This window comes from Hyaena hyaena, unplaced genomic scaffold, assembly GCF_003009895.1.
Source record: "Hyaena hyaena isolate Hyena2069 unplaced genomic scaffold, ASM300989v1 scaffold_1643, whole genome shotgun sequence".
NCBI lineage: Eukaryota > Metazoa > Chordata > Mammalia > Carnivora > Hyaenidae > Hyaena > Hyaena hyaena.
In genome coordinates this window covers 153,166-167,741 of record NW_024082277.1, presented here as the reverse complement: position 1 = coordinate 167,741, position 14,576 = coordinate 153,166, and the positions used below count along the sequence as shown (strand labels likewise).

The 14,576-nt window shown below is 36.8% G+C and overlaps 1 protein-coding gene across 1 annotated transcript in view; it reads right to left on the bottom strand.

The window, feature by feature from the left end:
* Positions 1–14,576, bottom strand: part of ORC5 (origin recognition complex subunit 5) — an 85,351-nt gene that overhangs the window by 47,389 nt on the left and 23,386 nt on the right. The window contains exons 7-8 of the mRNA XM_039224460.1: positions 7,280–7,328; positions 7,100–7,190 (exon numbers count right to left, since the gene is read on the bottom strand). Coding sequence (XP_039080391.1) covers positions 7,100–7,190; positions 7,280–7,328 — 140 coding nt within the window. The remainder of the gene's footprint in view (positions 1–7,099; positions 7,191–7,279; positions 7,329–14,576) is intronic.

Sequence of the window (14,576 nt, the reverse complement as noted above, 5' to 3'; positions counted from 1 at the left end):
AGTTCAAAACATATGCCCATATAAGATGGGAAACTTAAACGCTCCAATGACTGACCATTTCCCCATCTCTCCCTCTCCTTGGGCCTTCTTATTCCCTAAGACACAGTAATATTGAAATTAGGCCAATTAATAACCCTACAATGGCCTCTGAGTATTCAAGTGAAAGGAAAAGTCACATCTCTCACTTTAAATCAAAAGTCAGAAATGATTAAGGTCAGTGAGGAAGTCCTGTCAAAAGCCAAGATAGGCTGGAAGCTAGGCCTCTTGCACCAAACAGCCATATTTTGAACATAAAGGAAAAGTTCTTAAAGGAAACTCAAACTGCTACCCCCAGTAAACACATAAATGATAAGAAAGCAAAAGAGCATTACTGCTGTCTGGACAAAGTATTAGTGGTCTGGGCAAAGATTAAGTCAGCCACAACACTCCCTTCAGCCAAAGCCTAATCCAGAGCAAAGTCCAACTCTCTTCAATTCTATGGAGGCTGAAAGGAATGAGGAAGCTACAGAAGAAAAGTCTGAAGCTGGCAGAGGTTGGTTCACAAGGTTTAAGGAAAGAGGACAGAGGACATCTCCATAACATACAAGAGCAGGGTGAAGCAGACGGTGCCAATGTAGAAACTGCAGTAGCTGTCTACAAGATCAAGCTGAGATCATTAATGAAGGCGGCTACACTAAACAAGAGATTTTCAGTGCAGGTGAAACAACCTTCTCCTGCAAGATGCCGCCATCTGGGACTTTCATAGCTAGAGAGTTGACTCTCTGGTTAGGGGCTAATGTAGCTGGTAACTTTAAGTTGAAGCCAATGCTCAATGACTGTTCCAAAAATCCTAAGGCCCTTAAAAATTATGCTCAATCTACTCTGCCTATGCTCTGTCAATGGAATAACAATCCTGGATGGCAGCACATTTATTTACAGCATGGTTTACTGAGTATGTTAAGCCCACTGTTGAGACCGACTCCTCAGAAAAGATTCCTTTCAACATGTGACTGACTGCTCATTAACAAAATATCAACAAGAACAAGAGTTTGGAAGAAGCTGATTCCAACCCTCATGATCAGCTTTGAGGGGTTCAAGACCTCAGTGGAAGAAATAACTGCAGACGGGATGGAAACAGCACGAGAACTAGGATGTTAAGTGGAGCCTGAGGATGGGGCTGCATGGCCATAATCTCATGAACTTTAATGGATGAGGAGTTGCTTGTGATGCATGAGTAGTTTCCTGAGATGGAATCTACTTCTGGTGAAGATGCTAGGAAGATTTTTGAAATGACATCAAAGGATTTAGAATTCTATATAAACTTAGTTGATAAGGCAGCAACAGGGTTTAAGAGGACTGACTGATTCTGAAAGTTCTACTGTGGGTAAAATGCTATCAAACAGCACTGTCAACAAAATGGCAGCAAATTACATCGCTGTCTTAAGAAACTGCCACAGCTACCCCAACTTTCAGCAACCACCAGTCAGCAGCCATCAACATCAAGTCAAGACCCTCCACCAGCAAAAAATTAAAACTCACTGAAAGTTCAGATGATGGTTAGCAATATTTAGCAGTAACATATTTTTTATAAAGGTATGTACATTGGTTGGTTTGTTTGTTTTTAGATAATGCTATTGCACTCTTAATAGATAGTAGTATAGGATAAACTAACTTATATACGTACAAGGAAACCAAAGAAACTCATTTGGCTCACTTTACTGCGTTATTTTTTTATTGCAGTAGACTGGAACAGAAGCTGCAACGTCTCCAAGGTACACCTGCACAATAATATGGGAAATTCCAACAGGCTACCAGTAACCTATGTGGACAGCAGACCCAGTACAGCAAGCTGACTTTCAAAATAGATCACTTCTGCCACCTATGGCTCAATAATGCTTCACAGGTTATAAGGCATTTTCATTACTTCTTATAAAAGCCAAGAAAGATAAATTTTATCATTTACATTGTTATAACCCAGACTTTGAGATAGTTTAAATTGATAAGATTTTTTTTATATGGCAAGTACCCCTGTAATGTTAAACTTTCAAAGGACAACCAAGTGAAAAAATGACCATCTTTAATGAAAAAAGAGGAAACTAACATTTACCAAGTGTCTTCTATGAACCCAGCTCTTAAAATATTCCACTTATCATTCATGAGTTTATAAAGCAGACAGGATCACTTCTTTTTTTTCCTTTCTGTTTTTCTTTTTTTAAATAAATGACGAAACTCAAAGTCAGAGAAGTTAATCTAAGGCTACAAAGTGGAACCAGTTTAAACTTAGATCTGACTAAAAAGTTTATCCATGTTTTAAATAAATGTTTATGAATTACCAATTTCCAGAGGTGATTCAGAGTCAGAGTAGTTGGTTAATTAGGTCAAATAGGCTAGAATTTTAAGAAGAACCAGGGAACAAGGTTAGAGTCTTTTTCATAATTTGTCCATACTGCTTATAAAAGCTGTACAACCAACATGTACTCCCAGCATCAGCCTGGTGAGTCAGGACCTACCCTTCCAGGACTTTATTCTTTATTCTGCTTATCCAAATTATTTAATCTCAATTAGGAAATATAAAATATGTGATTTTTTAAAATTTATTTTAAAATATTTAAATTTTTACATGTGTGAAGGGTCAGGGATAGTGGGAAAAATATAGATGAGTCACACCTTGAAGCAATGTGAATGCTTTCAAATGGACCAGTAGGTATCACCACTGAGAATGCCATTTCCCTACCATCCTATGGAAAATCTCACTGGTCCTTTATATCGCACTGCAAGAAAAAAACGGAACTTAAGGGCATTCCATATGATTGGACTACAAAGGTAGCCAGGTGGAACAAAAATGCAAACTGTCCTAACTACCAAAAATTTTTTCAAAGACAAATAACTGCATAAATAAATTCAGCAAATTAACATGACAAAGTTAATATAACATATACATTTCGTATCAATAAATACAAATGAATGTAATTCACCCATTAAAGAAAAGGGTTTTCAAACTGCCTCAGCAAAGGGCATCTAGGTGGCTCAGTCGGTAAAGTTTCTGGATCTTGGTTTTGGCTCAGGTCATGATTCCAAGTCCCTGGGATCAAGCCCTGCATCCAGCTATGCACTGACAGTACAGAGCCTGAGCCTGCTTGAGATTCTCTCTCTCTCCTTCTCTCTCTGCTCCTCCTCCCCACCAAAAAAATAAATAAACATTTAAAACAAAACAAAATGTCTCATCGAGGGAGGAGGTTAGATTAGCAAATTATCTCTGTGCTCTATCTTTCTGGGAAAAAAACACATTATAGGTTATATATTAATTGCAAAGGGAAAGAAGTGCCTTTGCATACATCAAGATTTATGTGCATACACATGCATATTTTTTAAGATAATATTTTATTTTTAAGTTTATTTATTTTGAAAGAGAAAGTGTATGCATGTGTGCGCATGTGAGGGGGAGGGGCAGAAGGGAGGGGCAGAAAAAGAGAGAGAGAATCCCAAGCAGGCTCCACACTGTCAGCTCAGAGCCCCACACAGGGCTCAATCTCACAAACAGTGAGATCATAAACTCAGCCAAAATCAAAGTCAGACACTTAATTGACTGAGCTATCCAAGCACTCCCAAAAATTATATAATGTTTTTAGGAAAAAGAGTAAACAAGGTAAGGGTGGATATGAGACTTCTTTGAATATATGTTTTGAAAAATATAGTTATACTTCTGGGGGCACCTGCGTAGCTTAGTTAGTTAAGCATCCAACTTTGGCTCAAGTCATGATCTCATGATTTGTGAATTTAAGCCGTGAATTGGGCTTTCTGCAGTCAGCACAGAGCCTGCTTCAGATCCTCTGTCTCCGTCTCTGTCTGCCTTTCCACTACTCACGCATTCTCTCTCTCAAGAATAAACATCTGAACACACACACACACACACACACACACACACACACAATTGTACTTCTGACTTATTGACACCCATGTGTTACCTGTACGGCAATCAGTAAACCACTCTACTTTTCCCTCTCTTTCCCTTCTCTTTCTATGATTTAACTTTGTAACTGTGTTATTTCTTCCCTATCAGACAGAACATGTAATATTCATAATAGTCATTTACCCTTGTTTTCATCTTTTAGTTCTGAGCTAAGATTAACTGAATTCAGTGCTCATCATCAACCCTTTTGCTAAAGTTTCCCCAGTCATGCCTGTTGCACACCCTTTTCAGTAGAAGACTCTTGGGAAAGTGTTTATGAGCAGTATTCCTAGAGTTCTTACATGTTTACAATGGTTTCTAGAGCCCTGCTACTTGAACAATAGGTTGGCTGGATACAAAATTCCTTGCCTTACACTTCCTTTCTTGTTAAGTTTCTTGAAAATGTTGCTCCCCTGTTGTTTCTCTTCATTAGATTCACTGCCCTTTTTAAGTAGCTGACCTTTCTGCCTAGATTCTCAGAAATAGTTGGTTTTTTTGTTTGTTTGTTTGTTTGTTTTAGAGCTAAAAACACAAGAAAGTCTCTGCAGTAGGCTCAGTACAAGTCCCTAAAGATATCCATGCCCCAAATGCTGGTACCTGAGAATATGACCTTACATGGTAAAAGAGACTTTGCACAGTGACTGAGTTAAGGATCCTGAGATGGATAGATTATTCTGGATTGTCTGGGTAGGCCCAATGAAATCACAATTTAAGAGGAAGACAAGAGGTTCAAAGAGAAGTCTGGCTTTGAAGTCAGAGCAAGGAACACAGGCCAAGGAATGCAGGTAGCCTCTAAATGATAGACAAGGCAAAGACACAGGTACTCCCCAAAAGCCTCCAGAAGGAACAGAAACAGAGCCCTGTGCACCCATATTAGATTTCTGAAATCCAGAAATATAATACATGTACATTTTTAAGCTACTAGTTTGTGGTAATTTGTTACAGATTAATAGACTAGGGTAGTCTCCGAATTGACCATTCTGGGTCAAATGAAAAGATGAACTCTGTAATCTGTGGAACCAGGTCTTCTTTTACTTCTGGAAAGTCTTCTTCGGTTACAGTTTTAGATCTGTGTTCAAATCCACTGTTTTCTTTAGGAACTCCAATTATACACATATCGAATCTTTGCCGTCACATTTATGCATTCTAAATTATTTTTACCTATTTAGTTTTGTCGTCTTGGTTGTTTTCATTTCTGTCTTCAATACCCTTTATTAATTCTCGGTTGAATCTACTCTCCTTGGATATCTTAAAATTCCATTTTCATTTGAGGAGATTAAATATCAAGTTCTCTCCACTTTGATATGTCCAATGTATTTGCTTGAATCTGAAAACAGATGATATACTACGAATGCAGGGGTGAGGGTCTGGGATGGCTTAATAGATTTTTTAATTCTAAAATGCTTTCTTCTGTAAGAATAATGAAGTGCAGTGCCATTCTGAGGGGGAGAGATTGGCTTATCTCCTGATTTTGTCACTCTCTTCTTATTTGATGGTGGGGTGGCGGGGTTCCCTAATCTCTATCCCCCACTTCTTTCTTGACTACCTACTCTTCAGGGGATGCCCTGCCCTTTCAAACCACCTCTCTGTCTCCCCTCAAAAACAGTACTTCCCTAAGAGAGCCATGATAATTCTTGTCATACATGCTCTTAAAACACTTAAAGTCTTCAGTAGCTAGTGCTCTAACCCTTCAGGTCCCACTCGTTCTCAGTATTTACCCACTCAGGACTGGACTCTCAATTAAAGGTGATTTCATCTGTCTTTCACCACTACTAGTGAGCCCATCTCCTATTCCCTATGTCTTCTCCTTGCAGTTACTGCTTAAGGGTGTATTTCAGCATGAACTCCAGAGCTGGCTCTGCTGGCCTCAGTTGTTTCATTAGTTACATATAAATGGAAGTTTGTAGTCAACTCTGAAGACTCCCAGTTATGGTGCAGGCAAAGATTAAAAGTGATTTTATTTGCTCTCCTTATTGTTCTTATGGAGAAAACTGGATTTACGTGGCCATCACTATCCTATGAGAAACTCTTAAGTCCTTCCATTATTACATAAAAATCATTTTAAGCATCCAAATTTTTCTACCTTTAAGAGAGCACATAACAAGCTTTCCATTCTGGGACTTCCGAAAATCCTCATCAAATGACATTTATTTAAAATGTTCTATTTATTTTTGAGAGAGAGAGAGAAAGAGAGAGAGAAAGAGCGAGAGAGAGCGAGCATGAGCAGGGGAGGGACACAGAGAGAGGGAGACACAGAATCTGAAGCAGGCTCCAGGTTCTGAGCTGTTGGAGCAGAGCCCGACACGGGGCTCAAACTCCAAAGTCTGATGCTTAACAAGTGAGCCACCCAGGTGCCCCTCAAATAACTTTTATTGAAAAGAAATAACAGTATGTTTGTAATTTTTATATTTTTCAGAAACTATTACATTTCTACCTTAATTTCAGTCTAATTGGCTAATTAAATGAGCAAAGTTAGTAAAGAAAAGGAGTTACAGACTAAGATATTTATGGGAGAAAAATGATAACACAATTGACCAGAAAGTGAGAAAAGCAGACAGTGTTGATGTTTTTAAATTTCCTATACTGCTTTGTAACTGAGGCTTAATCTATCACTTAAGACTTTATTATTCACAAATCATTTTCACACACAAGATTATTTAAATCTTGTAAGGATTGTTAAGAGGAGAAAACTGAGGCCTAGAGTCCTAGTGACTGAGATCACACAAGGCAGAATATGGCTGAGATGAAATTAAAACTCAGTTCCTCCCCCTGCACTAAATGCCACCACGTTTCCTGCTTCATTACTATGAAATTTTAATACAGACAAATGTAGACTTATGACTTAATTTATACATTGCTTTAATAATCAAATTTTCATTATACTATTCAAATATCTAACACAAATATAAGAAACAAAGCTGAAGTTCATTTTCCTGTAGATTTCTAGACTTAAAAAAATTACTAATTCTGAGACATATGTCTTGCTTCAAACTGTGTAACATACTGGTTAAAAATTGTTTGCTCTTCCCAAAATAAGAAGAAATGATTCAAAACTCATGAATATTTTCCTAATTGTGAAGAAGGTAAATGAAAATATATATATACTGTAGTAGACAAAATATCCAAACTAAAGATAAAGAAATATTATATCCATATTAAATAGAAAATTACCTTGATATTTCCCGGAGATAAACAGTCTGCATGGCTTTCTTCAAATGAGGTTCAATATTTCTCCAGAGTTTGCGAGTATCACGTTCATTTGCTACCCCAAATGAGAGAAAATCACAAAAATTCAGATCTTACAGAAATTTTTTTCAAAACAAATATTCATAAGTAAAATTACATAGGTACCTTCTCCTTTAACCACAGGTTCACAATATTTAGGAAAATTAAGTACTGCCTGTAAATAAAGGGGAATAAAAGAAAAAAGGCATTATTTTCCAAGTATAATTTTCATTAGAATTTAGGCAATTTTATTTCAATATAATTACTCAAAAAGTTTTATAGTTTATTCCAGTAATAAAACAGAATGTATCAAAAAAGATAGTAAAACAACATGTAAAATACTCCTTAATTGGCTAAATATTGCTAATGTATTAGCCTCTAGATATAAAGCAATATAGCAAAGCATAATTTGTCATTTTATCACATAATTATGTCACAAAGGACATAATAAAATACTACTAGCCCAAAAAATTAACCTGTTATTTTCCAGGTTTGAACATTCTCACACATCAAACATCATCTCATCCACTACAATTCAAAATTATGTGATTGGAAACACTACCTGAGGCTATTATAAATTTAAATTCTTGGCATCATGCCAGGCATACTAGATTACAATCTCTAAGAATGAGATCCATGAATCCATGTTTTAACAATCTCTCCAGAAACTCTATGTATTACAAAGTCTGAGAAGCACTAATCATTATTACTTAACAGTTTTCCGTGAATTAACACTGGAATTCTTTTTTTTTTTTTTTTATTTCTAGGAGAGAGAGAGAGAGAGAGACAGCGTGAGCAGGGGAGGGTCAGAGAGATAGGGAGTCACAGACTGAAACAGGCTCCAGGCTCTGAGCTGGCAGTCAGCACAGAGCCCGATGTGGAGCTCGAACCCACGAACCGCGAGATCATGACCCAAGCGAAAGTCGGACCCTTAACCGACTAAGCCACCCAGGCGCCACTAACACTGGCATTCTACTGTGAGGTAGTTCAAGCAAAGTGACAAAAAAAATGCTGCTGCCGTTTATTAGTATTAATTTGAGGAGCTGCCTGGATGGCTGTCAGTTAAGCATCGGCTTAGGTCATGATCTCAAAGTTCATGGGTTCAAGCCCCACTTCGGGCTCTATGCTGACAGCTCAGAGCCTGGAGGCTGCTTCAGATTCTGTATCTCTGCTCTCTCTGCCCCTCCCCCACTTGCACTCTATCTCCCTCTCTCAAAAATAAACATTAAAAATGTTTTCTTAATATTAATTTGAATACAAGTATTTCATACTAAAATGATTCGATAATGAAGTCTGGAGAAAGATATACATAAACGCAGAACTATAAACCTCAAATCCAGAAGATAACAGAGAGCTAAGAACTAATCCTTGAAACAGTTTTTCCTATTTTACTCCACAAAGTGCAACTGTTTAGGACAGAAAAATATTTCAAACTTTATTAATATCAAGTATAGAGAGGTCAACTCTCTTAACTTAGTTCCAGGTTTTCAGATCTAAACACTGCTTAGTAACACTAATAGGTCATAATGTTAGTAGGAACTGATAAACAATTTGGCTAACAGCTTTTTTTTTTTTGGCAAAAACATTAAAATATATGTTTAAGCATTTACAAATAGTGGTAAAAAGGTAATAAAGATAATTTTAAGAGACTTGTTTCCCGTTTTACTTTAAGTTAAGTACTTACCCCATGTCATTCTTCAAGAACTTGCTGAGTATAAAAACTATATGATTATAATGGGACACTTTAATTGTCCAAATGCAATCTCTATATTAAGTCTATAAATCTTAGCCCATAATAACATGGAATTTCACAAACAAAATCATATGTTCAAATACAAAATACTTCTTACAACTTTGGCTATCAACTTTCAAATGTGCTCTCCAATATTATACCCATTTCTCCTATATTAATCCCCAAATATAAGCAAGTTCTCACATCCCTATAGTAATATTACTTAGAGCAAAATCTAACTTCAGGCCCACTGGTATTTTAAACTGTCCTCCCAGCCACCCAGAGAATAGAAACAAAAAGGCTGCTAATAAAATCACAAAAATTATTTCAAAGCCCAAGCAGAAATAATGTTTAAATGATTATTTGACATAATAAATTTTTACTTCCACTGAACATTCCCCTCATTTTAATTTCCCCAATATTCCTTAACTTTTAAGCATATCTTCTACTCTTAACTGGTTGCATTAATAAGAAGGGGGGGGGGAGACAGATGCATAATTTTGTTAAGAAATGACCATGTGCTCAGCAAATATTATGCTCATAATTGTAACAAGAGAAGCATACTTATCAAGAGTTAGTTATGGCCACTTGTTATCTCACTCACTCCTGACAATTGCACATTTATGATGCCCACTTGTCAACCCAGAAACCAAAATATAATTTGCTTACAGGCATGCACAGACTCCACTGCCTGAATTTATGATCATGGATATGTGAGATGTTCTGGGAACTTACTTCTTTTTTTATTTTTTCTTAAATAGTTTATTGTCAAGTTGGTTTAAACACCCCATGCTCATCCCAAAAAGTGCCATGCCCATCACCCTCCCTTCCGTCTCCCCCACTCCCATTAGCCCTCAGTTTGTTCTTGGCATTCAAGAGTCTCTCACAGTTTGTCTCCCTCCGTCTCCCCCACTATTTTTCCCCTTCTTCTCCCACATCGTCCTCCATTAACTTCCTCCTAATCCACCTATACATGCAAACATATGGTGACTGTCCTTCTCTGCCTGACTTATTTCGCTCAGCATAACACCCTCGAGTTCCATCCATGTTGCTACACATGGCCAGATTTCATTCTTTCTCATTGCCATGTAGTATTCCATTGTATAAATATATCACATCTTCTTGATCCATTCATCAGTTGATGGACACTTAGGCTCTTTCCATGTTTTGGCTACTGTTGAGAGTGCTGCTATGAACGTTGGGGTACATGTGCCCCTATGCATCAGCATTCCTGTATCCCTTGGGTAAATTCCTAGCAGTGCTATTGCTGGGTCATAGGGGAGTTCTAGTGTTAATTTTTTGAGGAACCTCCATACTGTTTTCCAGAGTGGTTGCACCAGCTTACATTCCCACCAACAGTGTAGGAGGGTGCCCATTTCTCCACATCCTTGCCAGCATCTAGAGTCTCCTGATTTGGGGAACTTACTTCTAAACCAATAAAGGCACAATGTCATCAAAGCCTGAACCAGGTGAAACTGAGAGACTATTTTCCCTTATACTGCAGAAAAAAAACTTGCATTGCTTTAAGAGGCAAAACAATCTATTATGAATAATGATTAGGTTGCCCTAAGACAGAGACAGGCAATTTAGGACACTTCAAACTCTCCCTCAGTGAGATTTTCAGCAAAACTTCATTACTGCATTTGAAATTACTTGTTAGAAAATGATCTGATACATGTATATTGTAGTAAGCAAAATTCTAAGACAGCCCCTCATATACACACATACATTCTCTCAGTTATTCAATCAAATGCTATTTTAGGTACTGTTGTGAAAGAATTTTGTAGATGCAATTAAAGTCCCAAAGATTGTACTATTTATGGGAGAGTTAAAATGAAGAGATAATCAGATGAGTCTGACCTAATCACACAAACTCTTCAAAAGCAGAAAGTGTTCTCTGGCCAGGCACAGAAATCAGAGACTGGGTGTATGAGAAGGAGTCAACAAACCCTTGCTAGCTGGTGGATGGAAAGTTGTGTGGCAAAAAGTACACGTGCTCTCTAGGAAGCCTGAGAGAGACTTGGCTGACAGCTAGCAGGACAGCTCTGAATCTCATTCTTAGAGCCAAAAAGAAGTGCATTCTGTCAAGTCTGAATGAGCTTGGAAACTTTTTTCCCCAAAACCTCAAGCTGAGAATAGTTTAGCCAAAACTTTAATTTCATCTGTGATGTCCTGAGCAGAGAAGCCAGCAACAGTTCCTGGATTTCTGACCTACAGAACTATGAGCGAATCAATGTTTATTGTTTTAAGCCACTAAATTTGCAGTAACGTGTTATGCAGCAATAGAAAGCTAATACACATGTTGAAGTATAAATGTAAAAAATATTCCAATATTCCAAGGCCAAGTAGAAATAATGTCTGAACTCTTTTGCTTTTTTTATAAATACCCACATTTTATCTCTGAAACATTAAAAGGAACAAAAATCAGAACTGAAAACATTTGTATTAACATTAAATTAATCAAGCAATGAGGTCTTACCATGTGCCAGGTTTTACTATTCTAAGTGCTCTACGTTCTCTATATGATCATTCATTTAATCCTCTGAATGATCCTATGAGGTAGACAGTATTATTATCATCCCCATCTTACAGAAGTTACAGTATACTCCAACCTCTGACTTCTCCTTCTCTGATCAGTTACAGAAAACTCTCTGCTTTAAAGTGCTTATGTGATTAGGTGATACCCACCTTGGTAATCACAGTATCTTAAAAATAGGATAATCTGAAGCTAGACAGATATAAAAAAATGATTAAGTTGAAATTCAGATGAGAAGCAAGATATTTACAAGGTTTTAAAGTACATCCCCACAAAACACATATTACAAAGGAAAAAAGAAAAACCTCTTAATCAAATGATCAAAGTGAACATTATCACTGACAAAATAACATGAAATCCTGCAATACATGATAGGATGCAAGTAAACAAAGCATCATTTCTATGATATTCCTGTCAGATGCATAACCTGAATCTGATAAGCCAATATTAGACAAATCCAAACTGAAGGTGATTCTACAAAACTGTCCTACCATCCTCAAAAGTCTCAAGGTCATGAAAGTCAAAGACTGAACAACTGTTCCAGATGAATGTTCAAGAAACATAACAACTAGGGGCGCCTGGGTGGCTTAGTCGGTTAAGCGTCCGACTTTTGCTTAGGTCATGATCTCGCGGTTCGTGGGTTCAAGCCCCGCGTTGGGCTCTGTGCTGATTGCCAGCTCAGAGCCTGGAGCCTGTTTCAGAGTCTGTCACTCCCTCTCTCTCTGACCTTCCCCTGCTCACGCTGTCTCTCTCTCTCTTTCTCTCTCTCTCTCTCACCTAGAAATAAATAAAACATTAAAAAAATTAAAAAATAAATAAATAAAAAATGTTTACTTATATTTTGGAGAGAGAGGCAGAGAATGAGAGAGAGGGAGACACAGAATCCAAAGCAGGCTCCAGGCTCTGAGCTGTCANGACTCCCTCTCTCTCTGACCCTCCCCTGCTCACACTGTCTCTCTCTCTCTCCTAGAAATAAATAAAACATAAAAAAAAAAAAAATTAAAAAAAAACAAAAAACAAAAAAAACATAACTAAATGCAATATGTGATTCTAAACTGGACTCTTTTGCTCTGAAGCACATTATTGTGACAACTGTCAAATAGTGAATAGGGTCTGATGATCAGGTTGTGGCAAGGAATCCATTTTCACATTCTGATAGTTGCACTGCAGTTATGTGGAAAAATGTCTTTCTAGGATATGCACACTGAAGTATTTGGGGTGATGGCCATTAGGTCACAAACTTAATCTCAGATGATTTGGGGAGAAAAGAGAAAAGTTCTTTTTAATGTACTTGCAATTTTTCTGTAAATCAGAAATTGCTTTCGAAATTCTTAAATAAATTCTGAAACTATCCAATACTTCCATGATCTTGTAAATACTCTAACAAAATAATGAAAGCAAGCTATTAACATGTCAGTGCTACTGAATATGGTTTTGATACAAAAAGAGTCCTCAATTATTCAAGGCCAAAAATAAAGGTACCCTGTAAAGGCCCAATTGGGAAAACCAGCTAAATACCACTTCTTGCTTGCCCTGTCTAGAGACAATTATTTAACATCCATTTAACAGGAATGAATATCTCAAAATGTTGAGCAAATGTAGATAAAAAGGAATGCATTCTATTTGTTTCCATTGAGATAAAGTTCCACAACAGGCAAAACTAACCTTTTAACGTTAGAAGCAAAGATAGTGATTATCTCTGGGGAGCGAAGAAGAGGTAGTGATTTGGAGGAAGCATGAAGTGGACTCCTTGGATGTTGGTAGTTTTCTACTTTTTGACCTGGCTCTATTTACACATGTGTTTTCATTTTGTGACAATTCACTAAGATACATATGTATGGTTTCTGTGCTTTTCTATATGTATGCTACACTTTCATCAAAAAGTTAAGAAAATACGAAGAAAAACAAACCTAACTAGGTTTTTACAAGCACTTTAATAGAGAGTATTTCATTTTACACTCATAAAAATTATATGAGGCATGTATTCTTGGTCTGTTCCCACCCCACTACTTTAGAAATGAGGAAACTGAAGTACACAAAATTACATACATAACATACTGGTAGGCAGCAGAGCTAAGGTATTTCAATATTAAGTCCTCTGCTCATTTTACCATATTTACTTCAATTATCTGGCACTCTCTTCTTAGTCACTGTGTCACTAGTCAACACCACAACCCACAGGGCCAAACCACACAAAATAACAACAAAAACGGCCTCAGAAACTTGGAATTGCACTCTAAAAGATTACTAAGCTTTGCCTAAGCAATTAATTTTTCTGAGTCATCTCTAAGTAAACTCTAATATTTAGGGAGAAAAAAGTTTAAAATATACTAAGTTTACTGTGTGACAGATTTGTTTTAACAAAACTATGCAAGAAAATTTTAGAAAATGAACCATTCTGTGTCTGACACTTATATAGGAGTATAAAAATAACTTCTTCAATCAATCCTTTTAAAAAATATAATTACTATTTTTAGGAATATCATTAAGGATTGTCAAAGAAGACAAACCTAAATGAATATTTTAAGTAGTACTTTACTTTTTCCTGTCTTGTGATACCTACAGACCTAGCCTCCAAAAAAATAATATTTAAATAATTTCTAGGGGCACCTGGGTGGCTTAGTCGGTTAAGTGTCCAACTTTCGCTTAGGTCATGATCTCGTGGTTCGTGGGTTCGAGCCCCGCGTCGGGCTCTGTGCTGACTGCCAGCTCGGAGCCTGGAGCCTGTTTCAGTCTGTGACTCCCTCTCTCTCTGACCCTCCCCTGCTCATGCTGTCTCTCTCTCTCCTAGAAATAAATAAAACATTAAAAAAATAAAATAAAACCTTTTAAAATAAATAAAATAAATAAATAAATAATTTCTAAAGCAAATTCAAAAGCATATACATAGAAAATATGCCTGAAAAGAATCTTTTGCAGGTGATTTGTTAAACTTTCAATAAATGTGCCATTTACAACCTGTGAAACAAATAATTATATCCACTTGAAGGAAAATCTATCTTTATTATGCTATAGAGCATAATTTATTATATGAAGGAAAAAATTATTTATTATACATACGGAGAAAAATAAGAACACTGCTATTTTTTCTCCAGTGCTTACAGATCATTTCTTATATCTGCTAGTATTACTAGTAGTAGTTAAAGCTTAAACCA